General features: G+C 44.4%; 1 protein-coding gene across 1 annotated transcript in view; it reads right to left on the bottom strand.

Moving 5' to 3' along the window:
- XRRA1 (X-ray radiation resistance associated 1) overlaps positions 1-21469 on the bottom strand; it is a 35179-nt gene extending 13710 nt beyond the window's left edge. Inside the window, exons 1-9 of the mRNA XM_067533196.1 lie at positions 21342-21469; positions 19757-19866; positions 17355-17539; positions 13419-13490; positions 12472-12544; positions 8828-8925; positions 7493-7626; positions 2525-2629; positions 94-353 (exon numbers count right to left, since the gene is read on the bottom strand). Of these exons, the coding sequence (XP_067389297.1) occupies positions 94-353; positions 2525-2629; positions 7493-7626; positions 8828-8925; positions 12472-12544; positions 13419-13490; positions 17355-17539; positions 19757-19850 (1021 nt within the window). The 5' untranslated portion in view covers positions 19851-19866; positions 21342-21469. The remainder of the gene's footprint in view (positions 1-93; positions 354-2524; positions 2630-7492; positions 7627-8827; positions 8926-12471; positions 12545-13418; positions 13491-17354; positions 17540-19756; positions 19867-21341) is intronic.
- Positions 21470-21506: the final 37 nt, after the last annotated feature.

The raw sequence follows: 21506 nt of genomic DNA, 5'->3' as shown, positions 1-21506 counted from the left end.
TTCTCCCACTGCAATCAATGGCAACGTTCCCACTGATTTCAACGGGACCAGGAGCCGACCCTGAGAGCTGTGAATGGAAGGCGCAGCTGTTACCTGTCCTGTCTGGATCCTTGCTGTTTTGTAAAATTAAGTATTCCAGTTGCTCTTTCTCCATCACCAGCTCTCCTTGCAACCCTGCCCCAGCTTGCAGCAGCGGCTCATGTCTCTGTCCAAATCTAGATGGACAGCTGCGTGACTCCACCTTGGAGCCCATCTTTTCCGATGGGGGGTGGAGGGAGAACTGGGAATTCTCCATCTGATGCAGGTAAGGGACCTCCGAAATCCCATTCTTGTCCAAGTTTAACTGCTTCAAACTGATCAGAAGAGGAAGTGACAGGAAAGCCTAATGAAAGTTACCACGACATGTACACACCTTTTGTTAAGCCCTGTTATTAGCACGCAGAGTGGGAAACGGTCCCTGAGCCTCTGTGGATGCTGTGCTTCTCAATAACAATTCGACATGAAGGTTTCAGAGACATCTGCTTCTTCCACTGACCTTTGTCTATGCTGAAACACACTAAGGTGACAATCATAGGCCCGATCGTGTAAGGTGCTGAGGGTCCTTCCCTCCCACAGAAGTCTATGGGAGTTCTCAGCTCACAGAAAAGGCTCAGCGTCTTGCAGGATTGGGCTCTATCGCCTGAGTGACACCACATTTGTTCAGTTATTTGGGCTTTAACAGCCAAGAAGACAGGCTGGCAGATGGTTAACTCAGGAGGTGCTGATCCTTGGGGTTTGATAATTGGGATCCGGCTGTAAGAATACACAACGCTTTGTACCGCCATAGCAGCTTACACTCATTGCTGAATTTAACCTCACAACCCCTGGTGAGGAAGGAATGCATGATTATCCCCAATTTACAGATGGGGAAGCTGAGGCCCTGAAAGATTAACTGACTTGCTCAGCCTCACAAAGGAAGTTAGTTGAAGAAACTGGTATAAAATCCAGGGCTCCTGACATCTAGTTCCATGTCCCAACCCAGTCCGTCCTTCCTCCTCTCTTCAGAACTTCACAGACAATATGAAAATCTACTACAGGAATGTCTATGCGTAGGAAGAATAATAATATAGAGCCTCACTTTTAACTCAGACCAAACTGCCATCTCCAGGCCCCTTGCAGTTCCAAAATACTGCAAAGAAATACTGGCTAGTGGTTAACGTCTGCATTAGGAGTCAGAGGAGCTGTATTCTAGTCCCAACTCTGCCACTGGCTGCCTGAATGATCTTGCATGAGGCATGTCACCTCTTTGTGGCTCAGTTTCCCTCCCTGTAAAATGGGGATAACAACACTTAGCCAACTCACAGGGTGCTGTGATGTTTGACTCATTAATGTTTGCAAAGGGCTTTGAGACCATTCAGTGTGATAGAAGTGCAGAGTATTACTATAAAATGCTCTCCTGCCAGCTCCCCGGCTTTGTTCACACACTCCTCACTAGAGCTGGGCAAATAACCAATTTTTCGGTATGCCAGCGATTCCACAAATTGGGGGGGAAATTATTTCAGATTGAACCGAAAACATTTTTTCAGATTTGCAGCAAATCAAAAAGTCATGATAAAAAACTGCTTCGGGTCAAACAGAACTTTTTGTTTCAAACACTTCAAAACAAAATCTTTCACTCTCGACCATTTTTAAAGGATTTTGGGGTTTTTTTAACTAAAACTAGAGGAAAGTTGGAAATAAAAAGTCAAAATGTTTCATCTCTAAAATGTCAAAGCAAAACGTTTCCATTTTTTTGGATTTTGTTTTGTTGTTTCCAATGGAAACAATTTGGCAAAACTGACACAAATTTGTGCCGACAAATCTGCCTTTTACACCAGAAAAAGTTTGAGCTGAAAAATTTCACCCAGCTGTCCTCCATCCTCCAAGCTTTCCCTCCTGCTCCACTCTCCTCCTGCTTCCGCCCTTTAAACACCTTCTCAAATCCTGTTGGTCCCATAGCACACAGCATGTGTAAAGACGACACCACCGTGTTCGTAATTCTGCTGTACTAGCTGGCCCCCTCTTGGGAAGGGCTTGGACCTGATTCTGCATCAACCAATCTCCTCGGCTCAGATACCTCTAAACTGCATTGCACATGACCAGTAGGCTGTATGAATAACTAATACTGACAATAAATCAAAGGGACTTTACCCACTGCCTTCCCGAACTCAGCTGGACTAAATCTGAGTTTGTTAAATCCATGCAAGGAAAATGGGAAGAGCTATATGCGCCCGTCCATCATTTCGAGCCTTGGGACATGAGCAAAAGCACTTGACATGATACTGAATTACTTCCTATCCATCTATTTTAGGGCAGCCAGGGAGGTCATTGTCACTTCTCTACTGTTTTCATTTGACCTACAATTCCCAAGATTGGACAAAGTGGAAAGGAAAATACCCTAAGTTACATAGTCTTTTTTTTAAGTTTCAGTGTGTTGCTGAGGGGCAGCTATCAGAGACTGTGCCAAAAGAAATCAGAAACATCTGCTGCACGATGGTTTCCTTACCTGCGGAGATTAGCCAGGCTTACAAAGACGCTCGGATGAGAAAGATCATTGTCATCCAGCAACAAGATTTCTAGAGATGGAAATCTTAAACAATCTGTGCTGCCACTGCAAATACAAAAGGGATCTCATTAATAAATCAAACAGGTGGAGGCAAGTCAAAAACATGTTTTTGGCTGCTACGCAAGAAACAGATATCCAGTGATTCAACCAGAAACATAAGCCTTGGACTTTTCCCAAAGAACGCATCACATTTTTAAAATACCATTTTAAAATGGTTTATAAACAGTTAATAAATTATTAATAGCTGTTTAAGTACGTTATGGGCAAGATTGGATGTATTATAGGTGGTTCTAAGCATGTTATTGGCATGATTTAGATGCGTGAAGCATGTTTCTGGCATCGTTTAGATATGTCACAGATAGTTCTAAGCATGTTACTGGCATGATTTAGGTGTGTTCAAGATGATTCTAAGCATGGCATTGGCAAGATTTAAATGTGTTATAGATGGTTATTACCTATTGATTCATAGGACTCTATAACAATCGGTAACGATTAATTAACCATTTAACAAAGCCTCCATTAATCATCTATTAACCCTATATAAACTATATATATAAATGGACCCTTCATATAACTTGTGACTGTGATTCAATGGTTTGACTGTATTTTTACTGGTGTAGGGCAATTTCACACTATGAACGTGGGGGTCTGATAGCACTGGCATCTCCCAGGCATGCTGGAAGCTGCCCGACAGCAGGCAACAGTCCTTAAGAAGCAGATCCTGCTCCTATAGAAGACAATGGGAGTTTTGGCATGGGCATCAGAGGGAGCAGAATAGGCCTAAAGTCCATACACAGTCAAAATTCCCATAGTCGGGATCAATGACGTCTGTGTCTAAGCAACGACTGAAGGCCTGATCCTGTGAAGAGCTGATCACCCTAACGCCTCTGGGGTCAATGGGAGTTGATGGTACTTAGTACCCCTAACAATTAGGCCTTCGGGTCTGGGCTCAGTAAGGGTCCGAAACCCTTATAGGTGGGAGTCATCCTCACTGAGGAAAGAAGTCCCACTGATTTCAGCAGTGTTGCTGATGTGAGTGAGGTCTACCCACAGGAACAGAGATCTAGGGGGATTGGAATTAAATAATTACTGTCACTTACATGAAATTCTCCCCGGATGTTTGCTCTTTAAATCCAATCCTGAATTTTTACATATTTATTCTTTTCTTATTCTTGTTATGGACAACGACGCTGACTGCTTCTCCACAGAACAGGTACAGCATGCACAATAACAATGCACGCTTCCCTCTCACCACCCGCTAGTGTGCCTCACCCTGACTTCTGGGACACCCCTCCATGGGCGAGAGGGAAGTCAGCAGAATGGATTGATTTCAGCCACCGATTTCAATCACAGTTTAAATCAGCAGGCAGAAACCCTTGATTTAAATCACAGATTTTAATTATGTTTTCCCTGGGTACTTTTAAATATTTTCCCAAGGAACAGTTCATTCTCATTGGTTGCAATAACCATTAAAGCATGTTAATTTGATTACTTACAACTAAATATAACCTTTGTACTACATATGGTCCTTCTGTTTGCTAAGGAGCAGGACACACTACAACTGTGCATATCTCTTTAAGCAATTCTATAGTAAAAGGGCAGGGTGACTCATTAGTTTATGGAAAATAGAGTCTGTCAAACTAACTTGATATCTTTTTTTGATGAGATGACAAGTTTGGTTGGTAAAGCTAATGGTGTTAATGTAATATACTTAGACCTCAGTAAGGCATTTGACTTCGTACTACATGATATTTTGATTTAAACTAGCATGATATAAAATGAATATGGTACATGTTAAATGGATTAAAAACTGAACGATAGGTCTCCAAATGTATTTGCAAACAGGGCATTGTCATCAAGTGAATGTGTTTCCAGTGGAGCCCCCAGGGATCAGTACTTGGCCCTATGCTATTTGTCGTTTTTATCAATGACATGGAAGAAAACATGAAATCATCACTGATAAAGTTTGCTGATGACACAAAAATTAGAGGACTGATAAATAATGAAGAGGATAGGTCACTGATTCAGTGCGATCTGGATCTCTTGGTAAACTGGGCACAAGCAAACAATATGCATTTCAATATGGCTAAATGCAATGTATAAAACCAGGAACAAAGACGGTCGGCCATACTTACAGGATGGGGGACTCTATCCTGGGAAGCAGTGACTCTGAAAAAGATTTGAGAGTCGTGGTGGATAATCACTGAACCTGAGCTCCCAGTGTGACGTTGTGGTCAAAAGACCTAATGCAATCCTGGGATGCACAAACAGGAGAATCTCGAGTAGGACTAGAGGTTATTTTTTCTCTGCATTTGGACTGGTGTGACTGTTGCTGGAATACTGCGTCCAGTTCTGGTGCCCATAATTCAAGCAAAGTGTTGATAAGTTGGAGAGGGTTCAGAGAAGAGCCATGAGGATGATTAAATGAAGAGAAAACATGACTTATGGTGGTAGACTCAAAGAGCTCAATATATTTAACTGAATAAAGAAAAGGTTAAGGGGGGACTTGATTACCTACAGGGGGAACAAATATTTAACAAGGAGCTCTCCAATCTAGCAGAGAAAGGTATAACACACTCCAGTGGCTGGAAGTTGAAGCTAGACAAATTCAGACTGGCAATTAGGTGTACATTTTTAATAGTGAGGGTAATTAACTATTTACCAAGGGCTGTGGTAGAGTCTCCATCACTGGCAATTTTTAAATGTTTGGATGTTTTTCTAAAGGATCTGCTCTAGGAATTATTTTGGGGAAGCTTCGTGGCTTGTGTTATACAAGAGGCCAGACTAGAGGAGCCCAACAATCCCTTCTGGCATTGGAAGCTATGAATCAGAGAGGGAGGAAGGAAGCTGCAGGAGGTTCTGGGCAGGTGGGCGAGTGATGAGTGGTTTGCCAGCTGATTTCCCCAAACTAGAGAAGGATGAAGACAGCAGCAGAGGGAGTTACCTGCTGACTTCCAACCTGGAGCCAAGGACTAGACAGGCCTGAATGCAGGGGAGTAGCAGGATGGCTTACCCACTGATATCTCCACGCTGGGAAGCAGAGGGGGTTGAAGGCTAGGGGAGCAGTGGAAGGGCCTACGTGATGGCCTTTCTGAGATGAGAGGTTAATAGAACTGGCGGAGTGATGGGTGGTCCCCTGGTGAGGATGAACTCCCAGCAGAGAGGCTGCTGGGAAGATCAGGACTGCAACTCCAGCTGGAAGGGCTACAATACCTGTCCTGACAAAAGGACAGGAAAGGACTGAAGATGAGTATGGATGTGAAGGAAGATGGCAGACGCTGGGATGTGCTATCTCAATGTACCAGACGTTCTGGGATTTTAAGGACTAGGGATGATAAATGGACCATGTTTTGGGACTTTTCTTACAGATTATTTGCACTGTGTTTTGGTGAGAAGCCAGTCCCAAGGAGGGGTTTTATTAGGGCTAAAGAGCCTGTTGTGGAGTCCTTAGAGGCTCAAAAGGCTAATTGGGATGGTAACCATAGCATCAGGGTGTCCAGCTACAAGATGGCACTCAGGAATGAGGGGGGCCAGTTATTGACGGTTATGGAGAGAACTGCCAGGACCACTCCACACTGGAATGACATCACCAATTCACTTCACACATAATACCTAGCTCTTACATAGCACTTTACAAAGAAGGCCAGGATCATTATCCCCATTAAACAGATGGAGAAACTGAGGTTCAGAAAGGGACATGACTTGCTTCAAGGTCACTCAGCAGCAGAGGCAGGAATCCAGGTCGTCTGCGTCCCAATCCAGTGCTCTATCCACTAGGCCACCATGCCTTCCTCCCACAGCCAGCCAAACAGCTAGATGGTAACAACTTTAGGTAATTACCAACCTCATCTGGATTCAAACCAGAGACAAACAGATGACAGGTTCCTCTTAAGAGATGTGGAGGGCCTTTGATTTCAATAACTTCCCAGGAGACACCCAGCAGTTCGGAGAATTGGGCCTCTTTAAGTTACAGAGGAACACGCTGACACAGGAGGAATTGCTGGAGTGCACAGATAAGATTCTGCAACACAAAGGTTCCTGGCTTGGCCCTCTGCCTCTGCCCTAGGATGTGTGGCTGCAGCTGGGCATGCAGCGGTCAAGGAGACAGATGGGAGCAGGGCCTAGATTTCTAGGGGAGACAGCTGTTAAAAAAACCCAATACTTGGGTGTTGGGATGGACGGGAGGTTCTTCTCCCACCTTGATCAGGGGACAGGTAATGCCTTGGTCCCCATGGGGCTGAAGTCAACAGGACTGCTCACAGACTTATAGCTAAGCACGTGCTTCAGTGCTTTGCTGAACTGTATCCAGAGTGTGCAGCCCCTTGTGTGCAAGTCTTTAGTAAAAGTGGGCTCTGTCCACCCCAATCACCCATGACAGGGGGAAGGGAATATTTGGTCTGTGGGCATCTCCACCTCTCGCCAGCTGAGCTCCATTTCAGAGCTGACTGACAGAGAGAAGCCAGCAGTTCACCCAGCTCTTCCTCAGCTAACTGACCAAGTGAGATTTTCCACAATAAACTTGTGTACTTTTGGAATCTAACATGCTGGCCACCTCCATATTTCCCGGGGAGGGGTCCATGCTCACTCTGCCATCAGCCACAAGGCTGTTTCACCGATGGCTTTTTACCCAGAAAAAAACCAAACAAGTTTCAGTTTTCAAGGTAAGAAGTGACTGCTGTCAAGAGAAGTGTCCTCCCAGCCTCCCAGCCATGACATCAGCCACCCAACATTCATGTTAACAATGTAACCTGATACATGATCCTCACCTTCCCCACAATAGCATGTCTTTTAAACAGGATAGGGCCGTAGTTACATTGCAGAAAGACTGGATAACGCATAGTGAGAGTCTGTCTATATATTCAGATCAAATGAATAATGCTTCATGATTCTCTCTCTTTCTGGACTTACTGCTCTGAGATTGCCAGGTCAGAAGGAAGAGAACTAAGTCCATTGGCTGTTAGGTGAAGAACTTTAAGTTGAGACAAAACTCCCAACGTCCGAACATCCTCAGGAGACAAATTATTGTAAGAAAGATCCAGTATCTAGGAGAAATGTAAAAGAAATTCCCAATATAACAAAAAACTCTCTTACATTGGCCTCCGCTGGAATTATTGATGGTTTCCTATTTATAGAAGATAATAATAAATAATAAGAAGTAATTAATATTCAGTGAGGGTCTGATCCAGTGAGGTGATGGGGAACCTCGACTTCCAGTGACTGCAGTGGAGGTGGAGGGTGCTCAGCCTCTTTCAGCATTGAGCCCTTACTCCAACGCATCTGATACTGCTGACAACAGTCCCGGTGCAAGCAGGGAAATAGAAATTGTCAGGGAAATGACTGAAAAAAGAAGATTTGGTGAAAGAGTTTTCTAGTCATCTTTAGTGGGAATATTTTTTATAACACCTTGCACTACTGCTGCACTTTCTATTGGAGGATCTCAGAGCACTCTCAAAACGTCTTTGAGCATGTGGAGTGTAGGCCTAGCTTGACGTGGAAATGGAAGAGGTCTCAGGGGAACGCCAACATGCAGGAGTTCTGATTATCCTCATTTTATAGATCGAGAAACTGAGGCACAGAGAGGTTCCTCGATTTGCCCAAGGTCACCTAGCACACCTCTTCCAGAGCCAGAAATAAACCCAAAGTCTCCTTGTTCCTAAGTCCTGTGCTCTAAGGATTACACCATGTCCTTCCTCTAATCATGAACATCATACCTGGTTTAAAATAACAGCTGTAAAGAACACAGGTGTGTGGCTTTTGTTAAACACTGAAAAATGGTATAAAAATGACATTTTCCCATAAAAGTATCATAAAAATCTGTTCAATATCCCTCATTAACAGTGTCTGAATAAAAAGATGCACATAAACAGCCAGCCTGGGAATTCAAAGCAATTCTAAAGGCATCACCCTCTCATCCCACTAATCGCTGATATGGGTATCATGTGTGAAATGCTAATAGTTACATTCACTCTTGTCACCAATGGAGTATATGAATCACATCTGTGTCCAAGCTGAAGAGATTCAAATCTCCTTATTCAATTCCTCATTACATTTCTGTCCACATCTTCACCTTTTCACTCAAGTTTCCTTTACAATATCCACAATGAAATTTAAATACCCTGCTAAATAATGTTAATAAGAAATGTTCAATAATAATAATAATAATAATATGTTACACCTTGCTATGACAATTCTAAATATGGGAGTAAAAGCTGAGTACGGTTTTCACCTTCCCTCTGATCTTACTTCCAAGTGCAGAAAGTCTCCAGCGCTGATTTTAAGATTTCTTAGTCCATTCAAGGAAAGTTCTAATTCCCTGAGTCCAGAAAACTTACGAAATGCTTCTAAATGGATAAAAAGAGAAAAAAATTGAGAGAAATGAATTGCATTGAAAGAACAATTGACATCTTGCTGTGGAATACACCAAGGTACCAAGCTGGCAGGAAAGAGTGGGACCAAGGTTTTCTGGGAGAGGAAAAAAAAAAATCAGATTTTATTTCCAATGACCATTTATAGGGTTTTGTATTGAAATTCCAGCCTTTAAAAACAAAGAAAGGGGCCTAACAGAATGAGGGGTCCAGCCCCCAATGAGAGTCGATGGGAAATGGCCATCTAACTCCTGTCTGCTGCCTTGAAAATCCCACATAAGTGAATTTAGTGTTGGTGAAAAGCACTGACTGCTAACTCCTGAGAAGTGGGTAGAACCTACCCAGCAACAGAAGGCCTGCCCCTCACATGTGTGATGAGACAGCACTTAGGACTTAACTGAGTAAGGGGGACAAAAAATAAACAGATAGGGATGAGGTGAAGGTCAAAGATATAGCATGAGGGAACCACAAGGAGACACCAAGCACAGAACCTTGCTTAACAACCCTGGAGACCAAAGTCTCTTGTTTATACAAACATCAGGTGCATCATAAGTAGTGGCAGTGAAAGCCACACTATGCCTCAACCTTGAGCTAGAGGGACCACCTCTGTGAGTTCAGTCTCCACTGCCATTCATTCTCTGGTCTCATTTCTAATTCTAGTGATGGTTTAGTGGCATGTTACGTTGTCCAATAGGAATGGGACTGAGGCCATCAAAATCATTTCATAGAAGGACCAATGAACAGCCATCAGACAGTAACAACTTTTAGTCATTACCAACGGGGGACAGTCAAACCTGTGACCTAGATGTGAAAAATTCTCTCTCCTGTTATTTGCCGCTGGAGCTATCCAGTGCTCTTTTTTGTAACATGCTTAATGTTTATTTTCAGCATCACTTCCCAATCTTGAGCAAAACAAGCTGAAACCAAACACTGGCAGACCTGGAAGCAAACTGCTAGCATCTTTAAACAATCAAGCGTGAGAGTTTTGGTACCCAATGCATTACGAGAGTCACTGGAGTGTAGAGTGGGGGTTAACGTTGTCTTTTTGTTTGTTTTTTTGTTATGTAAAGAACTGAGACTGCAGTTTGATTTTATGGTGAGTCCTGGGAATTTGGGATGGCCTCCACATGGGTCACAACTAGGACGCCAATCCTGCAATTGATAACACATGGAGTGTCACAGGCAATCCTTTGGGGTGCTATCAATGACTAGATTGGGACCTAAAGTGTTCAGGAACACTGGTCCACTTCCAACAAAATAATGTCAGCCATTGCTTCTCTTCCAAACCCCTCTCCTATTGCTCATGTCAGGAGCGAATCTTGCATATCCTTAAATATGCCTGCAAATGCGGCTCTCACCGCCTCACCAACATCGACCATGTATGGATCTGTCTCAGTTCCAGCTCTGCTGCAGTCTTCATCCATGCTTCCAGGTTGCTTCTTATCTTGATGACTGCAACTCCCTTCCCTGTAGCATCTCCAACTCCCGACATTCCCAAATGTACAGAATACTGCTTCTTCTCTTTCCACAGCAGCGACATCATCCCATCCTCAGATCATTCTAGTGGCTCCCAATATATTTCAGGATCCAGTTCACAACGGCCATCTTTGTTTTTGAAACCCTACATGAACTCCTACCGCGCTGGGTATTTAAATTCTTCTAGTGTGCTCCTTCACAGACCCCATCCATAAACTGATCATCTTTGATCCCTCAATGATTTTGCCTGACCATCTTTGTTTTCAGTTTCCCAAAGTTTTGTCACATTTAAGGCTGTCTACGCTGCAGAGACTATATCAGCACAACTATGTTGACATAGCTATGCCAACATCGCCCCACAGTGTTGAAGCAGCCTACATCACAGGTAGGAACACCACCTTCCCAAATTACATTAGATACGTCAATGGAAGCACTCTTCCATCGACATAACCCCCTGTGTGGACACAGTTATGTCAGCATAGCTATGCTGGTCAAGGGTGGGTTTCTTTCACACCCCTGATTGATGTAGCTATGCTGATATAACTTTGAAGTGTAGACCAAGCCTTAGTCTTCCTTTGCATGGCCAACCATCCACATTTCAATCCTTCCTGGCCTATCCTAGACATCTCCCCATAAAGATGACCCACCATGCCCCAGTGTTTTCTTATGCTCATGCTATTGTAAAGCTAATAAAGGTTGAACAGGTACAGTGGAATGTATGAACTGCCAGAGTGAATCAGACCCAAGGTCCATTCTGTCCAATAGCCTGTCTCGGACAGTGGCTAGTGCCAGATGGTTCACAGGAAGGCGTAAGAACCCCACAGTAGGCAGATGTGGGGCAATCTGTCCCCCACATTAGGTCTCATCCTGATCTCCAAGAGCAGAGACATGTACTTTAATCTTGTAGCATAAGATTTAATATCCCCTCCAAAATGTTGTTGTAATTAATTATAACAAGTCTGGAAATTCTTGATATTACTGATGAATACTTTTGAAAGAAAATACAAACCACACCCCAACACAACACAATCTTTACAATACATGATGGCCCAATATAATTTGATTTTTTTCAAAGATGTAATTCAGTTTCACATGTTTCCTGACCTCTGAGCTGGGAGTATCCTTGAACCACTGAAGGAAATATTTAGCTTAATTTTTTTATTCCTGACTGAAATTAGTTTCTTTGGTTTTCTCCAAATTAATAACTGATCAGACAGCACTAGGCTTGTGTTGGATTGAAATACACCACTCTGCAGGTGGGTCTAACAAATCTTTAAGACAAAGTCTAGCAAGCAGTGATCAGTTACTTACAAGTGGGAAGCACATCACGATGATCTCACCACAGTGGCCTCCGGCACCAGACAATTCACAGCTTCAACGTCCCTTTATTAGGCTGACTTATATATAACTTGTTGTTATCTTTTCTTATACATATGGAAATGAGAGACTAATACATATCAATTCTCCACTCCAGCCAGTACAAGTTTTGTGCTAACTCGAACCAGTTTCTTCTAGTGCTGGTTGCTTGCATCTTCTGTTTTCCTCATAAATATGATTACATTGCATCTTTCTTACATATGTGGAACACTAAACCAGATTTTGTAATTTCTGCAATTGCTATTAAATCAGAGCAGGCTTCTTGTCAGGCCTGAATATGCTTTTGTTCTGAATACCTGGGACTCAAAAGACCTGATTTCCATTCCCTGTCCTGCCACTGGCCTGCTGGAAGGCCTTAAGTAAATCAATTTACTGCTCTGTTCTCCAGTTTCTTCATCTGTAAAATAGGGATAATTGTACTGGCCTCCTTTGTACAACATTTTGAGAACTACTGATGAAAAACACTATGTAAGAGCTAGAGATTATTATAAGAACTGATACAAGGAAATCTACTGGATAGTGGGGAGCAATTCTACACAGAGGCGCTGTGCATTCTTTTTTAAACCTAACTGTGAGGTTCTAGCCATGAGCTCGGAGATGCTTAGATTCCCTATGTCACGCGCCTGCGTCTAAGAGATGCATCTACATTTCAGCAATGTACCTCCTTACCTAATGTCAATAGGTTTTCTGTAGCATTGATATATGCAACAGAATCAAACTGCTCAAAGTCATCTTCTTTAGCCTGAAAGAAGAGAAAGAAAAACAAGTGTTCCTGCCCATTTTGAAATAGCTGGGTCTTTTTTTGTCACAACTTCTAAGCTGTAGCACTTCCCAGTATTTGTTTCCCACTTTGTCATGCTGTGTATTCTGAAAATAGGCAGCAAAGTCTCTGAGGGTCTGTCATCACTGCAGAGTTAACTTGGGTGATCAGTTGCTCCAGTTTGTTTTCTTGGGGTGATCAGATGGCTTAGACCATCACCCCCATTTAGGGGAGCCTGCCACAGAAAATCTGCAAGTGGCGAGAGCCAGTGGGACATATCGGAGAGCCAGGCCCAATCTGATGAAACAGGAGCCACTGCTGCAGGGTGAGTACAGAGCAGGCTCACTCTCCAACATCATACCTACCCCCTGACTCCCCAGGGCTTCCCCTCCACACTGGACTGGGATAGAGACAGCAAATCCCCATACCCTGCCATCCACACACACTCAGCTTCCCTACTCCCAAGAATATTTTCACCAGCCATCTATACACAGGAGCCGCCACTACAGTACGCCTAGTATACTTATTTAATACTTACTATGGCAACATGTATATTATGTGTTATGGGTATTTAAGAAATATTTAATAAGCCAGATGTTTTTTGCACTAAAGCTATTTACTGGGTCACCACAGGCCATCAAGGTTTACAGATGGGTCTTGTCCACAAAAATGTTGAGAATCACTGAGCTACACTACAAGTGTGTGGTTGTCTGGCCTGGTTGTGGCAGGGAAGTAAAGTATGCATTCTCACACATTTTTTGCCTGCAGCATGGCCACTCACGAGCTAACATAGTGAATCACTCCCCAGATTTGAGGTGATTTGTCACATTTCTTTTTGAGAGTATATCATACTTACTGAGACCAGATTTTTGTCGCTTATATCCACAGAGCACAGATCTGAAGGGATCTTCACACAGTGGAGCTTAATCTGGGAAAACAAACCAAAGGGTTAGCCCAGCAGCCTAGCTAGACAATTCGACATTCAATAGTTCAGTATCTGGAAAAATAAAAGCTCAGGAACAACCAGGACAAGGAATAAAATGGGTTTATTATCTCGATTATGCCTTAGGGACGAGTGATTCTGCTTTCACTTCTACAGGAGCTACACCAATGTAAAATCACCCATGGACATATGCTGAAGTGCCAGGTCTACAAGGTATGTGGCTGCATGCTCCAAAAGGAAAAACCGTACAGAGATGCGGGATTCCCAGTTCTTGACTGCCTGACAACATCTGACAGGTGACATGCTATCGCTGTGCAGGAGAGCAGGAACCATGTGCTGGTGAGCGATCAGTCCCATGCCAGCCGGGTTCGGTTGTATCGGGAAGGAACCAACAGCAATTTTGGGCAAAGGCAGGAGGTGCTGCCACTTCCCACCACCTCAGCACAGCAGCAGTCCCCTCTGCTCGCTATCAACACTCCTTCCTGGCGGGGGCCTGGGTGAGCCAGGCTACAGTAGCCAGGTATGCAGGTCCCTCCGTGTTTGGGGCCTTGAATGCAGGGCAGAGCGCACGGACAGAAGCATACAGTGAGAGGTGAGATGCACCCCCGCCAGATCCTGCTGCATGTGCACGCACATACTGCGCAGGCACCTTGAGCCCGAGTCCCTGGTGGCAGCAGCTCCCAGCCTCATTTCCCTCTCAACGCGCCAACTGAAGCAGCTCCCAGCGCTGGTAACTGAGCCAGGGCTGGCCTTGCAGGTGGGCACTGTGGTCAAGAAGTAAGGTGTTGGGCAGGCCTGGGGTGCGAGGCCATGAAAAGGAGCTCTGGGCAATGGGTGGTGGGGGAGGAGGTAGCAGGGGCCTAGGGGGATGGGTGGGAGTCCTGGGGAGACAGCAGGGTCTGGGGTGCCAAAACACAAGTTTGCCCATGGAGCTATTTTCCCTAAGGCTGGCTCTGACCCCTGCCCCTCCTTCACCTGCGAGGGAAAGTCCAGAGAGAACCCTGTGTTTCAGGGCAAAGGAAGGGTAACAGCAGAGCCAATACAAATTGTGCGGAACATCAGAGTGTATTCTTTCACCAGTTATTCTCCTAGCCAGCGTGGGAAGAGTCAAAATAAATCACAATAGCTTCATGGCACTTTGTGTTGCCTGTTTACAAACAATCCAGTTCTCTTTGCCAATAATGAAGGATGATGGATGCTAATGTTCAGGTCTTCTGCTCTGAAGAACAAACACTCTGAAGCCTTCTGTCCCCCTTCTGCCTATCATCCATGATACTGAAACTAAGGCCTTGTCTGTACAAGGATTAACTCCATGTGTGGACATCTTAATGTGGAACAAATGCCTTGTTCCTGTTTAGCTTAATCCACTTGGGTTAAGATAAACATATATTCTTGGAAACATCTTATTGCATCTCATCCCTATACCATATATGGAAGTCTTGAGTTATGGTTTATGATTCAGCCTTCCACGTAATAACGGGACAAAACAGAGCTGAAGCAAGACATCACTCTAAGGTCCATGGCAAAATAATGCACCTTTTAGTAAAATTTTACAGAACAATGGCTTTTAGTTGGAGCATTTGTTAACATGCTGCATCATGCACTTCCACGCTCATTCATTTACACTCCAGGCAGGGCAATATCTGCAGCCTTTATGCTGATGTTTCACTTTGGATGCAAAATGCTGTCCTAAAGACATTCACTGCTTTCCTTACTGCCTCCTGTTCTCAGTGATTCATGTATCCTCTGGCAACGTTCCTGGATGCAGGGGACAATTTCAATAGCCAGCTCAGTAAAGATGAAGCAGTGCTCCCTGAAGAGACAGAAAGAAGAATAGAAGAGAAAAGGAATGGATGATAAGATTGACAGAACCATAGCAAGAGATGAGGAATGTCAATAGGGGTAGGTGGGAATGGTGACAACGATTTTTAGAGTAGGAAATTAAGAGGTTCAAGAGGAGAGGGGTTCAGATGAGCATCGCAATATTGAATTATGCACAGGAATATTCCTTTGCTAGCAAACATTAAACAGTTTATTCCTTGTTAGTTCTGTGTTGTATTAATGGGTTTATAAAATTCTTAGTGAAGGCTGGTCTATATTAGCAGTTTGTGTGTGGCAAGCTGAGGTGTAAATTGACAGCGCAGTAGCCTGCCCCACACTAACTGGCTGTGTGGACCCATAGTGCACTTTGATAGACTCAGTTTCTAAGCAGTTAGTGCACCGTAGATACATCCCAACTTACCGCACATTAACTATCTGTATAGACAAGTGATTTTCAATAACAATTAGATTTTAAAATGGAACAAAAAGACTTTGGTGTATTTTGCTGTGGGAGGGTCATAGTTTGCGGTAACAAGATAAAAACTATTTTTGCAGTAATCATTTGTCTTGCTGTTTGAACCCAGAGAGTTGCTATTTCTTCAAAGTTTGAGGTTACATGTTTACGAAGCACAAAGTTTGTATCGCATCCTGTAAAATCATTAAAGGTTAAGACTTTGCAAACTTGCTGGATTGTCATTTCTTTCTGCCAGTGAGCAATGAATATCATGAGCTGTCCCTGTCTGCTTGGTTCTGCAGAAAGCCCTAACACTTCTCTGCAGCTGAAAAGCATAGGTGTTTTCCCTCTGTTCCTGTATGTCTGCACTGGTCTTATAAAGGGCTCTAAAAGAAGACATGTCTGATCAGCTGGCAATGATTGCTAATATGTGGGGATCATGTATCACTGTATAGGTTTGGTATTTGTAGCCAATTGGCTACAGAAATGTAATAAACTAATTTCTTAAAGCTATTAACATGCTTTCTGGATTGTGACAACAACTCAGGCCTTAACGCCATATAGTGTATATGAAGTTAGGAGGGAATGTGGTGTGACCATAGAGCTTTGTGCGAGACCATCATTCATGCTATTTTGGTTGAAAATCTGAGCACCAGATGTAACCTTTAGAATAGCCTCAGCTAACTGGGAAGGAGAGCAGGGATTAAGAAGTCAGAGTGCTCCTGAAGGGAAGGGGGAGTAGAGAAGAGGGTGTTGTGACTGAGACAGCAGAGTAGGAAACTTCCCTGTGGAACAACTAGCATATAGGCTGGGGGAAGCTGACGTGGGAAAGGAGTTAGCAGGCATGTGTTGGTTGGGAGGGGCGGGAAGCTGGGAAGAAGGCCAGAAGGGATCGGGTCACTTGCTGAATAGGGACGTAGGGAATGGCATTGGGTCAATTTTCCATGCATAAATTAGCATCTGTCTTGATTTTTGGTCAAATGGATTCTGCAGCACTTCCAACAGTAGAGAGTTCTAAATTTTATTTATTAGTCATACTGCAGTAGCGCCAGGACCTCACTGTGCTGGACAGAACAAAGAACCAGTCCCTAACCCCAAAAGTTTACAATCTAAGTAATATTTGATCCATGTCTGCATGCACTGTCACAGAAATGAAATTACCTATTGGGTGCAAGAGGCAGCCAAGCAGACCACCTCTGAACAACAGGGATAGCAGAGAAACTTGGCTATAGATACAGGGGCAAGTCCCTAACTCTTCCAAAAATTGCCACCTGGTCCATGCAGAAGGAAGAGAACCTCAGCTTTTAATGTGTCACCTGTGTGACCCACACAGCCTGAATGGTATAGACACCAGGATAAAAGAATGAGTTGACCCCAATGCTAATGGAGCTGGTGGTAACAAGACCACCAAGGTATTTCATACCAGTTGCTTAGACTTGGCCTCCCAAGACTGTTGTGACACTTACTCAGTTAGCTGGGAAAGCACTTTGAGAGCAAGAGATGAAAAGTACTATGTAACTGTGAAGGATAATTCCAAGTATTTTGCCTCATCATTCAGTGAGGTTTGCACTCACCAAAAATGGCCCATCTAGGATATTCTCTTGAACTATTTTATCTGTGTATCCATGGTGTTGGAGCTCTGCCATGTACTGTGGGATCTCCCCTACAATTCTTTTCTCTTGAAGGGATTTCGCACAGATCACTGCCTCAAACTTGGTCTTCTGGGCAGCTCTGTGAGCCACCAGCCAGTGACCAGCCCCTGGCATAAGGAAGTACAAGATTACAATAGACATCGAAGTAGGCAAACAAACCTTAGAATAAACAATGAGAGTCCTGTAGCACTTTAAAGACTAACAAATTTAATTTCTGCAGGCATAAGCTAGGCACTTGGGCATTTGATCTGATGTGACATGGTTAAATCACCAGTTTTTGAAAATGACCTCTCTATAAAATATTTCAGTATAAAATAATTAATCAGGAAGCAACTGTATTGTCAGATAAGGACACAAATATCAAGGCTGCAGTCAGACGCAGAAAAGTAGAATTTTACTACTGTTAAGTAAATCCAAGATTTTTTCTGTAATTTCTAAAGTATTTCATAGACGTTGACTCATCCAAAACAACCTCACAAAAATATAGGGCATAGCTAAAAACAATGATAGGAGACATATGCTCCTCCCTGAAACTCTGGCTGCAGCTTTACTGTTCCTGTCCTACTCTAGATCATCAGGCTGTGATTCCTATTAGAATGCTCATTAAAATGAAGCCCTAGAGATTATACAACTGTCCACTTTGTATCAAGAGACATTTTGGAACCTTTTCAGGTACATTTAAACATAGTTTTAGACTGTGCTTGTTCACATTGCAAATTCTGATTATTATTGTGTGTCTTACTATAGCATCTAGGCGCTCCAGTCCTGGACAAGGACCGACACCCATTGTGCTAGGAGCTGTACAAACACAAAACAAAAAGATGGCCCCTGCCCGAAAGACTTTACAGTCCATGGGCTAGCATGTGCCATTAAGGCACAGCCCTTAGCTGCAGGAGGTGCAGATTTGCACTACCCCAAAGAGAGCTTGAGTAGAGTTTTTGACTCAATGGTTGCAACTACACTACAGAATTGAAAAATTAGTAAAGGAATATGTAAGCCAACACTAGTGCATGTACCAATGGTGTAATGTGTTAACTAAACATGCTGTTTCAGATGCAGCTTTTCCCAGCACATATGTACTAGCGCTGTTCTGCAATATTGCAGCTGCATTGTCACTTGGATACCTAACAATAGCCAGCACAGTTCCCTGAAGTTGTGGCTTATGAAAGATTTCAAAAGGCCTTCTGGGTGTTAAGAAGGAGAATTAAGGGAAAAGTGGTCAAATATTTTCCTGGAAAACTCCCATAAGCTTCGACGAACCAGTGTCATTTCCAAGTCCTTTTCCCAGTGTATCTGCATCACAATTACTTTTCAAAAGCTCCAGCAGAAACCCTTCTGGCTGAGCAAGAAGCAAAAGGTGAGTGTTGTTCTTGGCCTCCATTTGACAAAAAGGACTTGAAAATGGCTCCATTTCTCAGAACATTGTGGGATTTTCCCAGGAAATAGTTTGATTTCTCCCACAATTCCCTGGGCTCCCACAAGGCCTGTTGAAATCTCCCATAAACCATTGCTTCAGGGAGCTATGCTAGGAACTCTGAAAAAGAACCAGAAGACAATGCAACTGACATGGCATAGTCTTATGCAAGTATGAGTACAAGGCAAAACTTAAAAGTGCACGAACAGTGTGGACACATTGCACTATTAGTCCCTACCCTTATGATGTCCCATCTGGTCAATTACCAAAGGTCAATTCTCTGGTGCAGACACAGCCTTAACTTGTTGTGTTCACACATGACTAGACTAAGCTTGGCAGGGCAGGGATTCTTATTCATTTGGCATAAATCCATTATGCACATAATAGCGAATACATGTGTCATGAAAAATGGGTTATTTTCTTTGGCCTCCCCGGCCCCACAATCATTATAGTGACAGTTATGCTTGAGTTACCTTCTGTGATGACAATACAATTAAAAGTATCACATTTAATCAAATTCAACCTTGGTGTAAAGGGATGCAGTTCCCATAAAAGCCACTTATATCAGAGCTGAATTTGGCCCAGGGACTTTTCCTATATTAAGTGTGCGCAGATGTAAGAACTCTCTTGCATACAAACTGAAGCAAGTGTCTAGCATTTCTAGTCTGAATGAGATTCATCTCTTAAAGCATTTATTTTAACATATGGGTGATGGAGAGACACCAAAAAAAAAAGTCCAAAGGCCAGATTCTGAGATAGTGTAAGTCAGTGTAGCTTCATTGAAAATAATGGCGTTATACTGATTTATACAAGTGTAGGATCTGGCCCCAAATCTTTAACAACTGGAATTCTATGGAATCTGACATGGTATTCAGCGGGTGACAGTTATTAGCAGTCAAAAAAATGTTACCTTCTTCGCTTGTCCGCAAAATGCTTCTGGCAGGGAAGCAGTTGGTTGCATAACTGTTTCCACTGTCTAGTTTATACAGCCTGGTTGTAGCCATCTTGTCTACAGAGTTACTAAGAAGATCAAGGCACAGATAAAACAATTAACACTTTCACTGGTACTGTTACTGCCACAACTAACAATGCTACTCAAAGCACTGGACAGAGGTTACTTAGTTAATCCTCAAAACAATCCTGTGAGAGGGGCATGGTATGCATTCCCTACTCTTAAGTAAACTGAGATGGAGCTATTACAGCCAAAATTTTCAAACTTGAGTGCCAAAACTTAGGCAACTAAATCCATCTTAAAAATAGCAATGTGTCTGCTTGATTCAGTATAGAATATGACTCCCGATATTTTTCTATTTTAACCCTCATCCTCCCTTTCCTTACCCCCATCGTTTGTTATCTTCATGTTCTGAGGCCTTGAGCAAGTCACATAAGCCAATGTTTCAAAACCTGGGTGTCAATTATTAAGCGCTTAAGTCCATATTTAGGCACCTAAATAAGTGATCTGATGGAATAAGGAGGGGTGATAATGGTCAGTGGGGCATTGGCATGACAGGGTAAAGTGGTGAGGTGGTGACCAGCAAAGCATTGCTGTGAACTAACCAAGGAGATGAGACAGTGTTATAGGAGCTGGCACAATGTCAGCATGGGACGCTGATGGGGTAATGCAGGGCCATGGTGGTCAGAATAGTGACAGCGTCATCAGGGTACTGAAGGGGCACAAGCATTGTGCATGGAGGGGAGGCAGGACAGAGGCATTAAAGGAGGTGTTGGCATGGGTGACTGGTGGGGAGCCATCCCAATGGTGCGGCATCGGTGTGGGATACTGGGGGGGGGGCCACACAATGGCAATCGCGCACTGACTGGGAGAATGGGACATGGCGGCAGTTGACCCGGCACAGGATGCTGACTGGGGGGGACACAGTGCGATGGAGCTGGCACATCGTTGGCATGGGATACCGGCTGGGGAGACGTGGCACAATGGAATTAGCGTGCGGTCGGGGTAGGGTACAAATGTGTGGGGGGGGGGGACATGGCGTAATAGGCTTGGTGCGTCATTGGCATGGGACGTAATGCGACGGTGTCGGCACGACACTGGCATGGGGAGGATGGGACACCGAGGGGTTGGCGTGTTCTTGGCATAGCCCGCCCTGGGGGACGCAGCGGGCACTGGTTACCCACGGGGGGGGGGGAGAGGGGGAACATGGAAGTGATGAAACCGGCCTGGGGGTGGGGGGACCGGGCCGGTTGTGGGTGCTGTGGCGGTGCCAAGGAGGGGGGAGGCGGCGTGCAGTTGGTGCCTGTGGGGGGGGGCACTAGGGGGGAGACGTGGTGCGATGGGGGTTGGTGTGGGCTACCGGGGGGGGCGGGGCCGCGGCCCGCTGGAGTCAGCGCGCGGTTGGCGTGGGGGGAGGGGTCCCCGCTGCCGTGAGGCGTCGGAGCGAGTGGACCCCCCCAAAGCTCCGGGTCCTCCCGTTCCGAGAGCGAGGCAGGCCGCGGCGCAGGGCCCCCCAACTGCCCCTCGTGGGTGCCGCCGGTACCTGTGCTTCCCTTGCCATCGCCCTCGGGAGCCTCAGCCCCTGGGGGAGGAGGGGCCCTGCGCGCCAACCATCAAAGGCCGGGCCACGCGCCGCCAGCCGCCATGTTGTCTTCCCCCCCTTCAGTCGCCATAGCAACAAGGACGCTCCTGAAGACGCCACCAGCGC

The sequence above is a fragment of the Emydura macquarii genome, unplaced genomic scaffold, assembly GCF_026122565.2.
Source record: "Emydura macquarii macquarii isolate MOO-44397 ecotype Brisbane River unplaced genomic scaffold, CSIRO-AGI_Emac_v2 contig_3328, whole genome shotgun sequence".
Lineage (NCBI taxonomy): Eukaryota > Metazoa > Chordata > Testudines > Chelidae > Emydura > Emydura macquarii.
The sequence above is the reverse complement of the archived record's forward strand: the minus strand, read 5'-3'. Positions and strand labels throughout refer to the sequence as shown.